Consider the following 19,465-nt stretch of genomic DNA (forward strand, 5'->3'; position numbering starts at 1 on the left):
ACGTAGCTGGGTGGGTGTTATTTAACGGAGGCTCCTACTTCCTTATGCTGATAAAGTGGACGAGTCACTACAGTGGCAAGTGAAAAAGGAATACCTTGTTCAATGTTCTATACTGACAAAAATATTGCTAGAGAAAATCCACCTAAGAATACTTCATGTCTTGGTATTTCTGCCTCTATTAAAAAAAATATTGCGAAGCTTGTTGTTTGAGGCAGAAAACATACTTGCTTACTGAGGTAGAGGTGGAAAAAGGGGATTTAGATCTTGGTCAAGCTCCAGGACACTGTCTTGTTTCTAAGCCAGGTGTGACTTGCTTCTTTCAAATTGTGTGAGGCTGAAGCAGATCAGCTGCCTGACGCATGGGGTTAAGTCACACAACCAAGCACAGGACTATCCAGCAGCTTCTGTTGCAGCACATTCCAAATCCTGCACCTGACCAGCAAAGTCAGTCAGCAGGAGTTTGGGATGTTGACACTTCTGCTCCCTAGGATGCTGCCAGACTCATCACACAGTGAAGCAGAAGTACTTCCAAGGAGACACTGCCAGTTTGAAATTGTTCATGTTGGTCAAGTTCCCTGAGCTCTCTGATGTAGTGTTTGAAGATCTCCCTGTGTATCAGGAAGGATGAGGAAGTTTGGGTTTTTTCCTTCTCTCAAGGACTTCTTTCAAGGGCATTTTTCAGTCTTGTTGATGCTGGTTCATATAATTATATTTTGTTATTCATGTTCTCAGAGATTTATTTGGAGCAAGAGAATGAAAGCATCGCTTCACCCAGGCAATTAAGAAGCTCATTTGGTTTTTGCTTTAGTAGATGATTGATTATATATGTGACGCGAATCGGGTTGTTGGTTTCCCATTTCAGACTGCCTACAGCCTCGTGGTTGATGGGTGTACTCGGGTGAAATAGGTGGTGACTCAAACTCTATTAATCCAAAGAGGTGGTATCTAATTTGCATCTTGTATGAGCTCTTCTTCCGGTACTTTGTTAAAATGAGGAGATGGTACTTTTTTTGGCAGTTTGATACTACTACTGTCTTAATTTTCTTTTGCTTTTTTTAGAAATGTGCACACAAAAGATAAATTTTGGCTTGAAATGGTTTTCTTGAAGAAAAAATATTGAATCTTTTATTTATCTTCTTTTCCCTGAAGTTGTTTGTGGTTTTTTGCTTTTGGGGTTTTTTTTTATTATTCAGTCTGCTGGAATGTAAGACTAGCTGCTATTACAACACCACTTTCGATGTGCATGCTTGTAAAACTTAATTGCTCCAATTCAAGCTAGAGAATATGTGCCCAGTTAACATTGTTACAAATGTCTGCAGCATTATGTGCAACAGGGTTGTTTTGAAAAAATATTTCACTTTCAAAACAGATCCATTATACTTCAGTGAATATGTAGTACATGCAAATATGTTTTTCACTTAAGTTGTTGACCGTGTTGTCTTTTGATTCAGGTCATGAGTGTTGTTGCATGTATGTTTGGCTCATGTAGTCTGCTCTGGATACCTTATAGAAGCAGTTCTGAGGAAAGCTTTTGTACTGTTTATGCTAAACAGTCATTAAAACTACACCAGCTTCTTAGATATGCCTGAAAAATGCTGACTTTTTCAATAAAACAAGATAGCACTTACATCAGAGATGACAAAAATATTTTTCTCTTTTGTAATCTAACTTTTCTGTCACTTTTATTTTACTAGCAGTGAAAGGCAGAACTCCTGTGAAGCGCTCTGTCCAATTGTAGAGATCTAATTTAAAAACGGCATTTGATATAAAGCCAAATTCCTTGTGACAATATTTAACCATTAGTACTGCTATGTACCATCTCATTGCTGCCATAGATTCTTCCAAAGCAGTATCTTAGTTGTTGCTTTCACTTAAAAGTTACAACATTTTCTGTTCTTCACGGCAGGTACTGTTCTGGAAAAGAAGAGAAAACATGGCTTATACAGTAAATGAACATTAAACTCCTGGACCAAAAGCCGAAGTGTCCTTTTCATGAAGGATGGCAACACCATACGTTCCCGTTCCTATTCCTGTTGGAAGTTCATCATCCAGCTTTACAAACAGAAACCAAAGAAGTTCTTCTTTTGGGAGCATCTCGACGAGTTCCAGCTCCTCAAAAGGACAGCTGGAGGACTCCACAATTGATAGTTTTAAAAAGATGAGCGTGCCTGACCAGATTGGTTCTACGTCGTCTGTGTGTAGTAGTCCCCTTGTTAGGACTAAATTTACTGGTGTGGATACATCCATAGAATACTGTACTCAACCTGTAGAAGAAATAGAGCAAAACACAGATTCCAGGAGCTGGGAAGATCGACCAACCACGCCCACTATACTGGGTTATGAGGTGATGGAGGAAAGGGCAAAATTCACTGTAAGTTTTGGGGATAGTATAGTTCAACCTGTAATTACAAGGTAATGATTGACTGTCTTTGCATTCTCTTTCAGTAATTATTCCTGCAGTTCAGGGATGTTGGAATACTTTACAAATACCAATTTAGCTTCGAAGTACAGCCATCTGACAGGAAAATATCATTCCTGTTATACAGGTTGGAAAATTGAGACTCAGAAGCAATCTTTCCTGTCATTGTGTACATGGAATAGAAGGGATTCATGCTACTTCAGGTATCAGTTTCTGCTGAAAAAGTCAGGAATTCCATGCAAAGTTACAGTTCCTTGTGAAATTGAACTTCTAGAAGTTCTGGGTAGTTAAACATCTAAAATAAAATGTAGTCTTTGACATTAATGATAAGACACCCTGATATTTGCCTTTTACAGTTACTAGTAACATAAACCATTTGAATTGAAGTGCAAACACATAGTTTACAGCTGCTTGCATTGCTAGGTTTCGTTTCTGATAAGTGGAAATCTGTTCACAGCGGAGTGTGATGTCACATACGCAGTATCTCATGACAGAACAGAAGCTTAACTAATTTGTATTGATTTTTCTCAAAATGTACTGTAGCTGGCAATTCAGGTTTTTACATGCCATAAATATATTCAGGCATTTGTGCGTTTGTTTTTGTAGATGTGGTTGAAACACTTCTTTGAGATAATTCAGCAATGCTTGTGGGACTGATGGATGTTGTTTGTTACTAGTTACTTATTAATTACATTATTTCAGGAAAGCAACATTAATCACAAATATGTAAGGAGGAGGAAATAGGCATTTTTTTTTCTCCTATTTTCCTTTAGATTAGAAAAGTGGAAGCTAAATGCCCTTATGACAGTTCAAATACTAGTAAAATCATGTTCTTTTTTGCAAAGAATTAAACAATGCTGCTTTTTAATTATTTGAGAATGACACCTTGTCTAGCATCTTCATGCATGGTAGCTTAAGAAAAGAGCCAATTTCTTTTTTACATGTAGATTAAAAGATTCCTTTTAAATAACACCTTTAAAACTAAATGAATTATTAGTATTGTTATATATAAAGGGGATAGTCTGAAAATATGGCACGGCATATTCCATTGTTCATATGCAGTGTTCTTCAACTGTCGTTAAAATAAGGGGTCAAAGTTGTCATCGTCTGTAGAAGGTCACAGTGCAAATGATTTTCTTCATCATTAAAATGCTTGACTGCATCCTTCCTCTTTCTGAATTCACTTCAACTGTTGCTGTGTTTGTTTCTGGAAGCATGTAATTAACTGTTCGTTTTCAGTTGCATGTTGAAAATGGCCTTGCTGTTGTGCATTAAAACCAGTGAGTAATTAGTCCTAGAAATTTTGGCTGCTTCTATAATGCAAAATCAATGAGATGGAAGACAGTGGAAATATAAATTGAAATCGTCTGTAAAGGAGAAGAGACTCAATTGCTGAAGTTTTTTACTGCTTATTAACATGGCATAGCTCCCAAAAATATGAGTCTGAATTACTTAACTCTTGAAATTAGCAAATCACTCAAGTGTTAGTGCGTGTTGGAGTACATAGCTGCTGAAGCTTATGGGAGCAAAAACCTAGGCTGAAAAATGCCTCTGTTTGTAAGCAGTTGGGCTCAAATGAGTTGGCGGTCCTGGAATGTTCAATTAGCGCTTTTTTTTTAGGCCAACTAGAAATGATAATGAGATGGTGAATCAGCCACTGGTTGTTACTAAATATTGGCATGTTTTCATTGAATATTTTGTGTTTGTGGAATAAGGCAATTCAGGATTGACTGGAATTACTTAAATTTGTTGAATTAATTTGTAGGTTTTTTTCTCAAAACCTTGTGTGAAGGAACTGACAGTTGGTTTTGTAATAATCTACTTCTGCTTTTTTATTAATTACGAATCAGGGGGTGGGGGAAGAGGGATAAAAGGAGAAAAAAATAGAAGGGGGGGGAACCCAAAGTTTTCTTCAACTTTGGCAAGATAACCAAAAATGTTTGTTTCAGGTGGACAGTCTTTAGAGTTTTTGTTTTTCTTTGGGGTTCGTGGGTTGGGTTTTTTTTGCCAGTAATGATGAGCTGATTCTACCCTTTATAACTTTAATTTGTGAAGTTTTTTTTAAGTTCTCTAATATTTACTTGAAAACCATTCAAAGTGAAGCTCAGGCTAGCTGCATTTTTTTTCCACATTTGCATGCAATGGTCTTTACAGAAGTTTTAGTAGAATAAAAGAATAGAACAGAATGCTGATGAACAAGTAAATCAGCAAGGATATGCCAAAGCTGCTTGTTCTATGTTTTACTGTGTACTAGCAAAGAGTCTTCACTTCAAGAGTATAGCAGTTCTGCTTTATGAAATTTTGTAAAATATAACTCTGTTTATACTTTTGGTATGACACAGCTAAAACATTTGGACAAACAGAAAATGTAAGGCAGAAGAATTACTTTTTAATTCTGGCTTCACAGGCATGTCTTGCAGCATAAATTTTAAAAGACAATATTTTTTTGTTAATGACTGAAATATTACCTCTATCACAGTACATGACTTCTGCAGATTCCAAGCAGCAGCATCTGTGTTTTGTGTAACTGTCTGCAGCTTAGCAATTTTGTATTGATAGTGTATTAAAAGCAGTCTCCCACATGTTGGCTAGCACAGTGATTATCACATGCTGGGACTGCATCAAGAAAAACACATTTATCAGCTAAGACAACCTGTGGTGAAAACGTGAAACACTGGGAAAGATTTGACTGTGTACCACATTCTATTTAAAACATTCTCTAATTTGGTTAAATGTCTGTCTGTAAGTGATTGTTTATGATTATCGTTCCAAAAATATTTTTGTCTTCCATGTATTTTACTACTTTTAGCTAAAGAACACCTAGGCTGGGAAAGCTAACCCAATAAAACTGCAGAGCTGCTTTATCTTATATTGGAGTGAGTAAGGCTGTGATGTGAGAACCCTTCTTTCCTAGACACTGTTTAATATCTTCTAGTTGAAGTTGTGTGGTGTGAGATTCATTGTCCTTAGGTATTTGAGTATCAGTCCTCCTAAAAGGTAATTGTTTTATTTCTTTATTATTATTGATTGATTGATCCATTTGGTTTTAAATAGGAGAATGGTACTGCTGTACTGTTGTCTTGCTAAATCAGATTCAAAGGATATGTTACTTGGTGCTAGTCTGATTGTTCTGATGCAGTTTTCTAGGGAAAGTGGTCGTATTCTGCCTACGAAGACAAAACCTAATGTTCAGGACAAATGGGACGAAAGCAGGATGTTACTTTTATCCTGCATCGCTTTTCCTTGTGAACCCAGTCAAATGAGACATTTTTAATCAATATAACAGTCAGTTATCTTAAAACCAGATAGGCCTCAAGGATTAATGAGTAAAATTATAACTCAGCAAAGCTTGAGGTAATTACTAAAACATACTTAGCTCTTTGATAGCTGAGACTTGTTTTTTCCTGGGGAAAAAAATCTGGATGCAGTTTCACAAATCCTCTTATGGAGAGAAATAGCTAAATGTATTTAGGAATTATAGAAACTCCTTCCTTAAATTCTTAATTTATACTATTTGTGCTGATAACGAAGTTAAAAATCCACAGGTTTTGTTTTCTTAAGAAATAAAAGATAACACCAGCCTTCCAGCCAATGCAGCGTAAAGTTCTGTACATTTTTCTGATATTCCTGTTTTTCCACACAGGTATACAAAATACTAGTAAAAAGAAGTCCAGAGGAAAGCTGGGTGGTTTTCAGGCGGTACACTGACTTCTCCAGACTGAATGACAAGGTAAGAATTAGACATTGGTAAATTTTCAGCTCATTTGCTTCACTCATCTTTCATGTTTCATTTTCATTGTCTCACATTTTTGTCGCTTCTTTCCTTCTGGGCTGCCAACACACACTGCCGGCTCCTGTCCAGCTTTTCATCCACCAGTACCCCCAAGGTCTTCTCCTCAGGGCTGCTCTTGATCCATTCTCCACCCAGCCTGGAGAATTGTGCTTGGGATTGCTGTGATCCAGGTGCAGGACCTTGCACTTGGATGCAAGTTGAACTCCATGAGGTTGGCAGTGCCCCCCCCCCCCAGCCTGTCCAGGTCCCTCTGGATGCCATCCCTTCCCTCCAGCATGTCAACCGCATCACACAGCTTGGTGTCGTCGGCAAACTTGCTGAGGGTGCACTCAATCCCACCTTTCATGTCACTTACAAAGATGTTAAACAGCACCGGTCCTAACACCGACCCCTGAGGAACACCGCTTGTTACTGGTCTCCAATAACCTAAATATCTTTAAGTTACCTTTAAAGCATCAGTGCAGTCTAAAAGTACCACAGACTGTTGAATGTGCATTAGTTTAGAGATTTCTTTCTGAAGAAACTTAGGTGTTTTAATTCTGTCTGTCCTAAATTAAGGAATGTCTTGGTATTGGCAAAAGCCTGGCTTTTGAGGTGGTGATGTTCTGGGGATTTCTATCCAAATTGCAGAAGTCATACAGCATTTTGTATTTTCGTCATCCTGTGAGATACAGGCCAAGAGCTGGCTTACGTGCATTAACTTTTAGTATTGTTATCAGTAGACTGAAAAAGTTAAATGCCACAGGTATTTATTTTAGAATAGGTATTTGGATTTTACAAGGGAAGTCCTTAGTCTTTGCAGTCAAATCTTTGACAAAACAAATTTGGCTTATAACATGATTTATAGGTATTAGGATTTCTGTTTAAAAGCAGGAACTTTATTTTTCCCTTGAGTTACTGACTGAAGCTGAGAGAAGTACATCTTTCAGCCTACTTCTAAAGTTTTATTTTGATACTATTCTGTAATTCTCTTGAAACTTCAGACTTATGGTACATTTCAGTTCCTGGAGCTGGCATTTCTGCATTATAAAAAGCATGATCTCATGAAGTGAAGAGTAAATGGTTATATGCATCAGTGATTCAAAAGGCACGGGGCACATCTGCAATTCGTTGGTTTCTAGTGACAAATATAGATGTGAAGTTGCACACATATATGCTTTCAGGATTTCCTGTACCTTATCTCCTACAAATCCAATGTAAACAAGAGAAATACAATATGTTATGAATCCTTTTCCTCATCATCCTTCTTGAGGTTGGTGGCAAATTACTCACCCTCTGAAATGAGAGTAAATGGCATTAAATACCAACTGAAGTGAATATTCGGATCACTCTATCAGTCAGTTTGAATTTTAATGGAAGGGGAATGGCTTTTCAGGAAGACCAGATAAATACAAGAGCAATATGTTTTGTATGTGTCAGGCATGTACTTATTTGTAAGTCCAGACTGAATTGAGAATTGGACTTCAGCAGTGGCTAAAAATGGAGAACGTGAGAATAGGGACAGTGTCACAATGGGGATGTGTGTAGGTAAAATCAGGACTAGATGAATGAATGAATGCAGCTCAGTTTACTAATAGATGCAGCTAGTGAACTTAGTAATAGTGTTCTTTATTTGCCCTTATCTCAAAGAAAATAAATAAGGCAAAATGGAGAGCAGTATGTTCCTAGAAAGCGTTTTGTACTTCCACTGCTTTCTGAAATATTTTTTGCAAGCAGCAGCTAATAAAATAGAAATTAATGGAAGTAAGAGTTCAAAATCATGAACTCTTCTTTGTGAATGAAACGAGTAAGTGCAGTAGCAGGTTAAGACTTGAAAAGAACAGATTTCAAGTGTGAGCCACAAGTTCTTTGAATGTCAAAGCTATCCACTTTGTAGACAATGAAAAGGTTATGAAAACTCTGTACCCTACTGATAGAAGACAAATATAAGATGATGGCAAAGTATTCCAATGTAAAACAAAGAGAAGATGTTGCCTGTATGGGTACACAAGAAGCCACATAGTGATCTGAAAGTCAAAAGTAATTGAAAGAAACCCCAACATAACAATAGAGATCAGCACAGGGAAAATAATAGAGACTTCTAAATAAGGCAGAAGTGCTGAGATGCAGTGTGGACTGTCACAGCATGCTAAGAGCAATAGATGAACTCGTATAAAACATCAGAGACTGAAGTAAGGGGAGGAGGCAGTAAAATATTAGATCTGTTACTTGAGAGACAACTATGGGAAGCAAAGAGCAAATGGTACAGCAAAGACCATTAATATGACATCAAAAGACAGTATTTCAAAAGTTTTAATGTGAGTGGATGTTGGAACGTGTCAGAATTTAAGAGTTAGGGGCAAAGATAAAATACAGACAGGTAGAAGAAATCATTCAGTGGCCAGACTTAGCAACCAAGAAGTTAACGATTTCTCCCTGAGACTATGCCATGTGACAGGCATCATTTGTCACATGATGACGTAGGGGAGGGACATCTAGAAAAGATGCTGGATCCAAGCAAGCAATCACAGCCAATGTAACTTGTCTGACCCATGGGTTTTCCTGCTTTGTCTGAGGAGTGTTCAAGAAAGTATGCCTGGGGTCTGTGCTGTTGGAAATTAGACAGCTGACAGCAGTTAGCTTTCTCATACTCTCTTCATCTGCAAAAGGAGTAATGTGTGGGTAGGCATGCTCTTTCCTTAGAAATAAATTACATGATCTACATAACCAGCCAAGTGAAATTACCATTAAGTAGAAATCTGTGTGGTTGGAAAGCTTTCACAGCAGTGGTTGTCTCTGGTCCTCTCTACAACTAACACAGGAACTCATTTTGTTGTCTTTTCTGGGTTTGGTTCTATTCAGTATTTTATTAACTTGCAGTGTTATGGAGCATAGAGTATACTTACATGGTACTAATGATAACTTGGCAAGAGAGAAAGCAAATTTGAATGACCAGAGCTAAATTTAAAAAGATCAAGATGGAATTCAGTAAGAGAAGAGGAAAAGATATACTTAAATAATTAAATACAGAAATAAAGAGCAAGGCTTTGACAATAAATCATTCTATAAATAAGAAACTGGTAGTTCTCATGGGCTATTCAAATATACAATGCTTGTGATGTTAAAAAAGCTCCCTTCTACTGTGAAATGGTACTTACAGGGGCAAAGGTGATCCACTAACGTGGTTCTTCCTTTAAACTGTGCAGAGGGATTCTAGCTGAAATACAATATCTGTTTTCATTTTTAAAAAACTTAATCTGCTGAAAGAGCTACCCATTAGCTCTTTCCAAGAGTCCCTAAAGAGTAGTTAAATAAAGTTTGCTGTCCCAAGCCTTAAATTTTGCTGTGCAAGGACTAAGATGCCCACTGAAGAATTATTTTTCAGCTATGTGAACATTGACTGCTGAACAGTTTTCAAGGCAGATTCTGGAATCTCTGTCACTGGAACATTCCTACGGATGTATTAGGTGTACACAGTACCTCCCCGACAGAAGTTGGCTTGATCCTGTCTTCAGAAAAAGATTTAATAATTCTTGTTTTGTGAAATCTGTTTGCTTTTGTCCTGTTGGTTATAAATCCTCTCTGAGATTTTTTTCAACCATCCCTTCTAAGAAAAGGCATTTAAAACTTGTCTTTTATGAAACTTTTTTTTTTTAATCTTCATGCATATTAGAAAAACAGTTAATTGGCAGTCTTGGACAAGTCCATCATTATTTAATTTTCTTCCATTCACTTGCATATTTCATTCCTGAATTCAAAGAAAAAATAGAGGTATATCTGAGGTTGAGTGTACCTCATTAGTATTTAAGTAACTCAAAAATGCAAATTTGCCTGTTAGTGCAGGGTTTGAGCCACATCCATGCATACTGAAATTTTAATATTCTGGGTGTACAAAGAGGTACTCTTTACTAGGAGTATTTATGCATATGTTGTAATTCATTCTGATAGCCCCCCAAAAAACATGAGTTGCAGAGTTCTGGGTCTGTAATGGGCTTTTATATATTTTATTTATATAGTACTTATTATCCCCAAGTACTTTAGAAGTAGCAATGCTTACTCATCTGATACTTTTTACTCACATACAAATTTCTTATATTTACTGACTCAAAGGCATTAAATAGATGACTCAGAGACATTAAATAACAAGGCAAATTCTTCATTCCTATTTTTATATGGTAAATTTGAGAGGTCATTTGATTGCAGTAAGGCAACACAACAAGTGACAGAACTGTGTCCACAATTTATGCTGTAATTTGGATTGTAATTATAGTTGAGACTTACCTTGTGCTTGAACTTAACGAAAGACAGAAAGATCTTGTAATTCTGAGTCAAGTCAGTGCCTGTGTCAAATTCAGTATTTCTTCAAGCCCTTTTCCCTTGGTTTTCTTCATTTGGCTTTGATTTCTATTTCAGTTAAAAGATATGTTTCCAGGCTTTCGGCTGGCCCTTCCACCAAAGCGCTGGTTCAAGGATAATTATAATCCTGACTTCTTGGAAGATCGACAGTTGGGACTACAAGCATTCCTCCAGAACCTAGTAGCTCACAAAGATATTGCTAACTGGTATGTGATTAAACTTTATTTGTGGAAGGGGATTTTTTTGTGTGTTCAGTCTCCTCATATAGGCTTCTAGACTGTAGCAGTATATCTTTGAGCAATATAATAAGGAATTTCATTAACATTCTTGTTACGCATTTGGTCATTGTGAATTATTTGGTGTCCTGTTAAGTTAATCCCATCTTAACCTGAGCAAAAATGGGGAGTTGCAGTATTTTGGATTGTACATGGTTAACTACTAACTAAAATCTGCAGTATTTAAAACATTAGTCTAATCCCATGTTTACTTCTAAAACATTGCTTCTGTGTGCTGAATGCAGGATTGCTAGATTGTTAATTTATATTGAGATTAAATGTTAGGTTTCATAATGGAAAGTACCTACCCTGCTGTGTGATTAGTTCTTAAAATGTGTATTAAACTAAAGGCTTTTAATTTATATGACATGATAGTAATAGTACCTTTATAGATTGCTTACGTAAGTAAAGGTAAACCAGAAGTCAAAAAAAAAGCTTAAAGGTCTAAAAAACATAATGTGTCTAGGCAGCAAAGTACAGAATTTTCTTTGAACAATCGCTTTTTTCATACAAAGGGGAAGATTCTTCCAAAGCTGGAAGATGGGCAGAACATATCTCTGGCAAATGAAATGTAAAATCATTGTCATATAGGCCAAAAGAGAATTTTAGTAAGCAAGTTGCTAGAGGTGGGGCAGTTAGTTCTAAAAACCTTTTCTAATGCCAGAAAGCAAGCTGTGAGATTGTTGTACCAGAGATTCGTTGTGGAATGAGAATGAGTCTGAGGAACTATCTTCATCTGAAACTTCATTAAAAAAGAAGAGTAAGAAATTCTCTAGAGTGACTAGCATTTCCTCAAGAATTTTAAAGGAACTAATGTGTAAAACTGCTGAGCTGTGGTGTGAGACCATCTAATGCTCATATCTACTTAACTTTTCAGTAGAATGGCTCTTTTTACATTTGGCACATTTTTATAAGGCATTTAACTCTTGAGTCTGAGAGCTAGAGACTAGTAAATATGAGTTTGGTACTGCTTGAGTGGAAAACCCAAGGTGATAAGCAGGTAAAGAAAAATAGTACTTGGAAAAGCAATGATGTCTTCAGCAGAGAGAAATCTGTCTTAACACGTAGTTATAAGTAAGTTAATACGAAGTGGTTGAAAGGTGGGGGAAAGGATTGATGGACGTCTAGATGGAAATCCCAGGTGGAATTCTGGATCACAGTTAGGGACACTGATGTTCGGAATATCTGGAAACCACCTGAATAAGGGAATTGACAATGAGATCATGAAGTACTGTAGAGGGATCCGGAGGCACTGAGTGACTAACACTAAATTTCATGTCAGGAAGTGCAAAATGACAGTGAGTGTGTACATACAGAATCATAAACCCAATTGTTTGTTACAACCTGGAAAATACCAATTGGTATTGATAGTTGTCTGAATCAGTTCGGTATTCAGCAATAGTAAACAAGTTACATAAAAATTGCTGAAGAGGAACTTGAAAAACACAATGTCATTGCTGTGAGAATCTGAATTGCACTGCCACATAGTTCAGTGCTAAAACACAGCGTTCGACTTCAAAAGAAGGTCTGATAAAAGTACAGACAAGGCAATCAGGAATGGATGAAGCTACAAACTTCCCTGCAGGGTGAGTTGTGTTCAGTCTGTTGTCTTGGGAAAGGGCTGGCTAAACAGGGCTTATGAAGTCATCAAGGGGATTGGGAAGGTGAGTAAAGAATGTTAATATTTTGGATGATTCATAGTCATCTCTCAGTATGTCACTCCGAGTTGTGAAGGTTTGTTGTGAGATGCCAGACAGAAAGCTTAAATGGTTTCAAAATGAAAATGGGATCAACCTGTGAGTTTCTTTGTCGGTGGCTATTAAACATGATTATGTGGGTGAAATATGTGGCTAGGAAGTTTAAGAACTTCCTGATAATTGAATTACACAATAATAGGCATGCCAAAAAAGAAAAAGGAATCATCCTCTAAATGTCACGTTATGCTGCTGGAGACAGACTAGTGAGCTGGATGGACTTCTAGTCTGCTTACCGAGATGGGAAAGCTTTATGCCTCATGTTGCAGCTCGTTTGGCATTTCAGCTAGCTTGTGTGTACCTTGCTGATGGTCCATATTGGACAAAACAGCGTTTGTCGTAATTTAAGGCAAAAAACCTGAAAGCATAACTTTTAGACAGCATTGCCTATCAGGTACAAAAAGGAATTTAAATGTTTGTGGAGTCAGTTTGTATTTTGGTTAATGAACAGATAGTTCACTGAAGAGTGATTTTGAAGAAAAGTCTGATCTTGGCTGCGTTAAGCTCTGCATTAAGTTTGTTAAAAACTTTGTAACATATTGGTATGTCTTACGTTCTGAGGTTTGGATTGTGGAAGGTCTGAGTTCCTCAGGAAGTGATTAAAACGGGAAATTTGATCTGCCTGATTTTTTTTTTTTTAACCCACTTATCAGAGAATAAAAGTTATTGTTAATGGAAATCGATATTTGCAGCTTACATAGGCAGTGGTGAGCATCTGGCCCTGCTTCCTGCTTAAAAGCTCACCGTTTACTTCTGCAGCTTTTCAAGTAAGTCAGACTGCTCGGGTTGCACCAGAACCAAATGAGCCTCTTCTTTTTGCAGAAAAGTCTGTTTCCATTCTCTTTATGCGCTGTGTTGTTGAGACATACTGACAGTGGAAAATTTTCCCTTCAAGGCTAGGAGACCTCACTTGTTATACCCGTTTTAATAAAATGAGATTCACAAAGTAGTTTAAAGATAAAACGTAGGATGGTATGCAGGTGACTAAGTTCAGAGTCTGTGTTTTATGGATTTCGTCTCATATTTTGCCTTGAAGATTCAGTGAAAGATCAAATTGAAATCCACCTGCAGAGTTTCATGTGTTCAAGAAAATTTTGTATAACCTATTAAGTGGGAGAAAAGTTTAACCTGCTAAACAGAAGTTTCTCCTGGCTTTATATAGATGAGGCAGCTCTCCTCTGCCTCCACCCTGTTGTGTCAGAAGCCGCTTGAAAGGGAGGAGCTGGGTCAGCTCCTGGGTCTTGTCCTGCACTGCCCCTTGATGCCCTTAGTGCTGGTGTACGTGGGCATTGCCGCCTCTCTCGAGGAGGATGTCAGCTAGCGTAGGAGCAGAAAAGGAAGCCCTGTACAGCAATCTCTGCTATGTGGTGCCGAAGATGCCTAGGATACTTCTAAAGCAGAATTTTCTCCTATTTGTGAAATGGAGGAAGTGTAACGCACGGTGGGGAGAGCAGGGTCAGAGTAAAGCTAGGCTGTAAATGCATGTTTATGCCCTCAGATAAAGCCACAATGTTTTCAGTGACCCGTGGCTTTAAGTTTATTGATCTCCTTACTTACAAGAATGAATCCACAGCTTTTAATTTCAAGAAGTTTTGAAAACTGTTGAAAAAGACAGTTTTCTGCCATCAGCTGTGGGGAAAACCAAAACCAGGGTTTGACCTGATGTAAGTAGATGATATATGTAGGTTGGATATTTTTGCACATCTATTTTTCTGGACATTTCCTTTTTTGCTGCAGGCATTGCTGCCTGTTTTGCCATTTTAATGTTACCCTTTAATAACACAGTAAAACCACTAGCAACATGTAGAAATTAAATACATTTAAGATTTGTTTGTACTGAGCTATATGAATGAGGATGCAGATACTGAAGAAAGATGGTGAGCAGAAGTGTTTCCAAATAACATTCTTCTGCATTAGGCATATGTGAGTTCCTTCAGCCTCTTTGAGAAGAACAATTCAACCATTGAAAAATGGACCTTAGCAGCATGTTGTAAAAGGGCCATATCAAACAGATTAAACTATTTGGAGAGGGGAAAAAAAAGCAATCCTGCTCATCTCCTTGAAAAAGTACTTTATGCCTGAGTAACTTTTTATGTGGTTAGACGTTATGTTTTCTAATCATTTAACAAGTTATTACCATCTATGATGTTTTTGTGCTAATTGGAGTGATAATCTTGGTCTAAGTAGCAGGATTTTTTTATTATTTGTTTGAGTACATGGGAGAAGCTGTTTTAATAATACAGGTTTAGGCTATGGCTTGCACAGATCAGGCATTGATTAATGTAAAACAGCAGCGAGGGCCTGAAAAATGAAGGTTTTATCACATTTGTCACATGGATTTATTGAGCAAGGAATGATCATGATTATAGGAGAAATTTTTTTTCAGGTTGTTGTAAAGGCTGATGGAGTAAAAGTGGATATGAAGACAAGAATTCTCACCATCGATTGGCCAGAAAACCCCACCTGTACCTTCAGGTGTGCAGTAAGCACTTGAAAGCAGGCTTACAAAAATCCAACAAAAAAATATTCATCAGAGCCTTTCCAAAACTAAAAGTGATGGTGTAATCAATGATTAATGTTTGCTAAAGGAATTTCTCTCCCCATTTTGCTTGCCAAACCAGAAGCTGTCGGATTAGATCACTAGTTGGGTAAAAATTGCCTTTCTTATGTTTGTACTTTGCGTCTGCCTCAAATGCAGAGAATCAGCAGAAGGCAGAAAACTACTTCCTTTTGCCCTCACTTTCCCGTGGGACTTAGGAGGGAGGTAGGGACAGAATTTGTTTGGATTCACATATTGCAGTAGGAGATGATTTAAAGAAGTATAGTAGTGAGTGAAAGCACAGAGTTGCTAATAAGTTACTACTTGCTAATTAATTGTGAATACAGTATTCTGATTGGGAGGTTATTTATGGAAGAATGAATACGACAACAGTAATGTAAAGGTGGCTGAAGGGACACGTTTGGAGATGGTGAGTTCTGTGAAAAGTAATATAAACTTGGAAGATAGAATGAGCAAGATGCTCAAACTGCACTGCAGTAAACCGCAGGATTTGCACGTACTTCCTTCTGGCCTTGGCAAAACAACGCACAGATGGGGATGACAACTGCCACACAATTTTTAGTTGAATGCATTAGTTTGCAATGTATGTTTAGAGATGGTTATGTACTATATCCATGGCACGTTAACCTTGCTATTCCTTACCTTTTTTATAGCTTATGACTCTTTTATATCTATATATGTATATATAAAAGTTACATACTCTATTGTTACTGGATTATTATCTTAAGAAAATGGAGACATATAAGCATGTTTCAGTAACCATACTTAGTTCCTCTGATGTTTCCTGAAGGGATCTGTGTATGGATTTTAGCAGCGTACTTCTTTCATCTATTTTTTAATATTTATTTTTTACCAGGAGAATTTTTCAAACATCTTCAATACCAAAGCGATAAACTTGCTTTTCATTTGTCATGTAGCAACAAACTCTGTGAAGATGTGAAAAATCATGTTTTAAACTGACTTACTCTGTTTGAAAACTCTTAACTGTACTTGTGCAACTTAGGTCACGTTTTAAATACTGTCTTTGGTTAACACATACAACTGAGCCTTAATAGTTAACATTATTTTGAATGCCTGGGAGTAAATCTGAGGATAGATGTTTGTGTCCCTTAAAGAAATACTCCCCTTGTATGATCTTATTTAAGTGTTGTTTTGTTTTTGTACTTCAAGTAATTAATTCTCTTTTATTTGATAAGTCTTGCAGTGAGAGAATTTCTTTGTCTGGATGATCCTCCGGGTCCTTTTGACAGTCTAGAAGAGAGCAGGGTAAGTGCTATTTAATATGATAAAAGCAGAAAGCAAGAGGCAGTAGTTGTCAGGATATTGCAAAATCCGCTGAGCACTGTGGAATGGAACTTTATTTGTGTTGTTACACAAAAATTTGCAAATGGATGTATTCCTAAGACGGACATGATCTGATTATTGGTACACACTGATAATCTTTGACTGCTGTACTTCATCCCTGTGCCAAGATACAATCTCTTCCTTTTTGCCTTTTATGACCAGTGGATGAAATTGGATTTTAAGGCATCTATTTATATAAGGTAACTACTGAATAAAAGGAGAGTTTTTGTAGGTTTAGATTCAACATGTTGTCATAACACATACACCTTAGACTTCATGTCTTGCAGTAAAATGTCTCTTTCTATGAAATTTAATGAAAGGATTAATTCTGACCAAAAATATTGTCCTTTGTGACTACTAGTGTCAAGTAGTGTTGTCAAACAGCAGCCTTTCAACATGCATGTGAGCACACTGAACAAATTGTACTGTATGCTGCAGCCTGTTTTATTAGAAGTAGGTTTCTCTGGCATGTGGAGCAGTATCAAGTCTGTCTAGAACAGGTGGTCTTAGTTTTCTTGTTTTACAGAATAACACTGTTTTGCAATTGTGCATGCACTGTTAATACTGTAGGAATTATGAACTTAAGTGATGCTTCTTCAACTAAATTTATATTTATCAGTTTGTTTTGTGTGTAAGTAGGAGTGCCTTGTTCCCTCTTGTTACATTACTGTGTAGATCTGAAGGGTTTGGTATGTGTTTTTGTGTTATGAGCTCATATTTTATTTCTATACAGTCACTTATCATAGCTACTTAAGGGATAAAATATACGGGAATTATTTGTTCAGATAATTAAATAAGAAATTTAACTACCTTTAGTGAGATTTTGATCATGCATACTCTGCTGAAGTCTCAGAGCTGTTCTTCCACCATCGGATTTTTTAAGCAAACTATTAAAATAGCTGTGCCATTGTAGTTTTGGCTGTTCACCATTTCTGTAAAGTTGTTAGACACCTGTCATAAAATTCAGGTCTCCAAGGGATACCCCACCTTATTACAGAGCGGTTGAGGTTGGAGAAAACCTTTTGAGATCATCTAGTCCAACCCTGCTGCTCAAGCAAGGCCAGCTACTGCAGGTTGCCAGGACCAGGTCCAGTCAGGTTTTGAATATTCTGCAGAGGAGACTTTCACAGCATCTCTGTGGAACCTGCTCCACTGTTTGATCATCATCACAGTAAAAAAGTAGGTTTCTGTGTTCAGATTGAATTCCCTGGGTTTTAATTTGTGCCTGTGGTCTCCTCTCCTGTCAGTGCGCACCACTGAGAAGAGTCTGACTCCCTGTTCTTCTTTCCCTCCCATCACGTATTTATACCCATTGATAAAATCACCCTGAGTTTTCTCTTCTCCAGAATGAAGAGTCCCAGTTCGCTCTCCTCCTCTTATCACATGAAAGATGCTAAGGTCCCTTAATTATCTTTGGTTGTGATATTTGAATCATGAGACCTGGGGTCCTGGTGGACAACAAGCTGGAGATCAGCCAGCTCCCTCAGCACTCAGAGATGCAACCTGTCGGGCCCCATGGTCTTACTATGTCCAGTTGTTTAAGTGCTCCCTGACCTAGTGGTCCTCCACTGAGGCTAAATTGGTCTTGCCCTTCCTTGCTTTCCCTCTGGTTGCAGAGGTCTGGGATTCCTGGAGGGCTGGTCTTAACAATCAAGACAGGCAAAGATGGCATCAAGTACGTTAACCTTTCCAGTGTGATTTGTCATAAGTTTCCCCCTCCATGTGGCAGCAGGTCCATGGTTTCCCTACTCTTCCTTCTGTTGATTATGTATCTGTAGAACCCTTTCTTCTTTCCTTTCACATGCCTTGCTAAATTCAGATCCAGGTTGGCTTCACTTTCTTAACCCTGTGCCTGTAAGATCAGACACCAGCCCTGTACCCCTCCTGGGTCATTTCTTCATGTTTTCACCACTAGTACACTTGATTTTTATGTGTGAGTTCAGTTGTTCTTGCTCATCCATACAGGCCGCCTGCAACCTTTGCTTGATTTTGATACTTGTTGAGCTAGACCTGTATTGAGCTTGAAGATGGTGATCCTTCAATATCAACTAGCTCTCCTGGACTGCTCTTCTCTCCAAGGTGGTTTCCCATGGATTCTTTCTTCCAAGCAGACTTCTGAAGAGTTTGAAGACTGCTGACTCGAAATCCATAGTAGTGGTCCTGCTTCTTCCCCTGCTTTTGCCTGTTCGGATCCTGAACTCCTGCATATCAGATTGCTTCTGTATCCAACTCTCATTTTTTCCCCCTGAACAGTGCTCAACAATGGGACAAGTTTTATGGTTCACGTACTTATTTCTGGAGTTCATTCTTAAAGGTATCTCAAAAATCAAGGCCAACAAGAAGGGCTTCTGTAGGTACATAAGTGATAAAAGGAAGATCAGGGAAAATATGGCCCCTCTTCAGAAGGAAACAGGAGAGCTGGTTTCCTAGGACATGGAAAAGGCCAAGGTGCTCAGTGGTATTTTTTGCCTCGGTCTTCACTATCAATGGTGCAAGCCATACCCCCAGAGTCATGGAAGACAAGGGCAGGGACTGGGAGAATGGAGAGCTGCCCATGGTCAGCGAGGATCAGGTTAAGGAACGCCTGAGGAACCTGAAGGTGCACAAGTCCATGGGACCTGATGGAATACATCCGCGGGTCCTGAAAGAACTGGCGGATGCAGTTGCAAAACCTCTATCCATCATATTTGAAAAGTCGTGGCAGTCTGGTGATGTTCCCAATGACTGGAAAAGGGGAAACATAACCCCCATCTTTAAAAAAGGGAAAAAAGAGGACCCGGGAAACTACAGGCCACTCAGTCTCACCTCTGTGCCTGGCAAGGTCGTGGAGCAGATCCTCCTAGAAGCCATGCTGAGGCACATGGAGAATGCGGAGGTGATTGGTGACAGCCAGCATGGCTTGCAAGTCAGGGGTCTCCACAGCATTGCCGCTGCAGGTGTCTTGCTGTAGATAAGCAATCTTTGAGAATAACGTTCCACATTTCA

The 19,465-nt window shown here is 38.1% G+C and overlaps 1 protein-coding gene across 1 annotated transcript; it reads left to right on the forward strand.

Annotated features, from left to right (window-relative positions):
- Positions 1-1,902: 1,902 nt before the first annotated feature.
- SNX16 (sorting nexin 16) lies at positions 1,903-16,402 on the forward strand (the record flags this gene model as incomplete). The annotated part of the gene is made up of 4 exons (XM_010150683.1): positions 1,903-2,371; positions 6,063-6,149; positions 10,605-10,753; positions 16,333-16,402. Coding segments are annotated over exons 1-4 (678 nt in total), but the record flags the coding sequence as incomplete, so codon positions are not given.
- Between the last annotated feature and the right edge of the window lie 3,063 nt (positions 16,403-19,465).

This window comes from Eurypyga helias, unplaced genomic scaffold (assembly GCF_000690775.1).
Source record: "Eurypyga helias isolate BGI_N326 unplaced genomic scaffold, ASM69077v1 scaffold43380, whole genome shotgun sequence".
NCBI lineage: Eukaryota > Metazoa > Chordata > Aves > Eurypygiformes > Eurypygidae > Eurypyga > Eurypyga helias.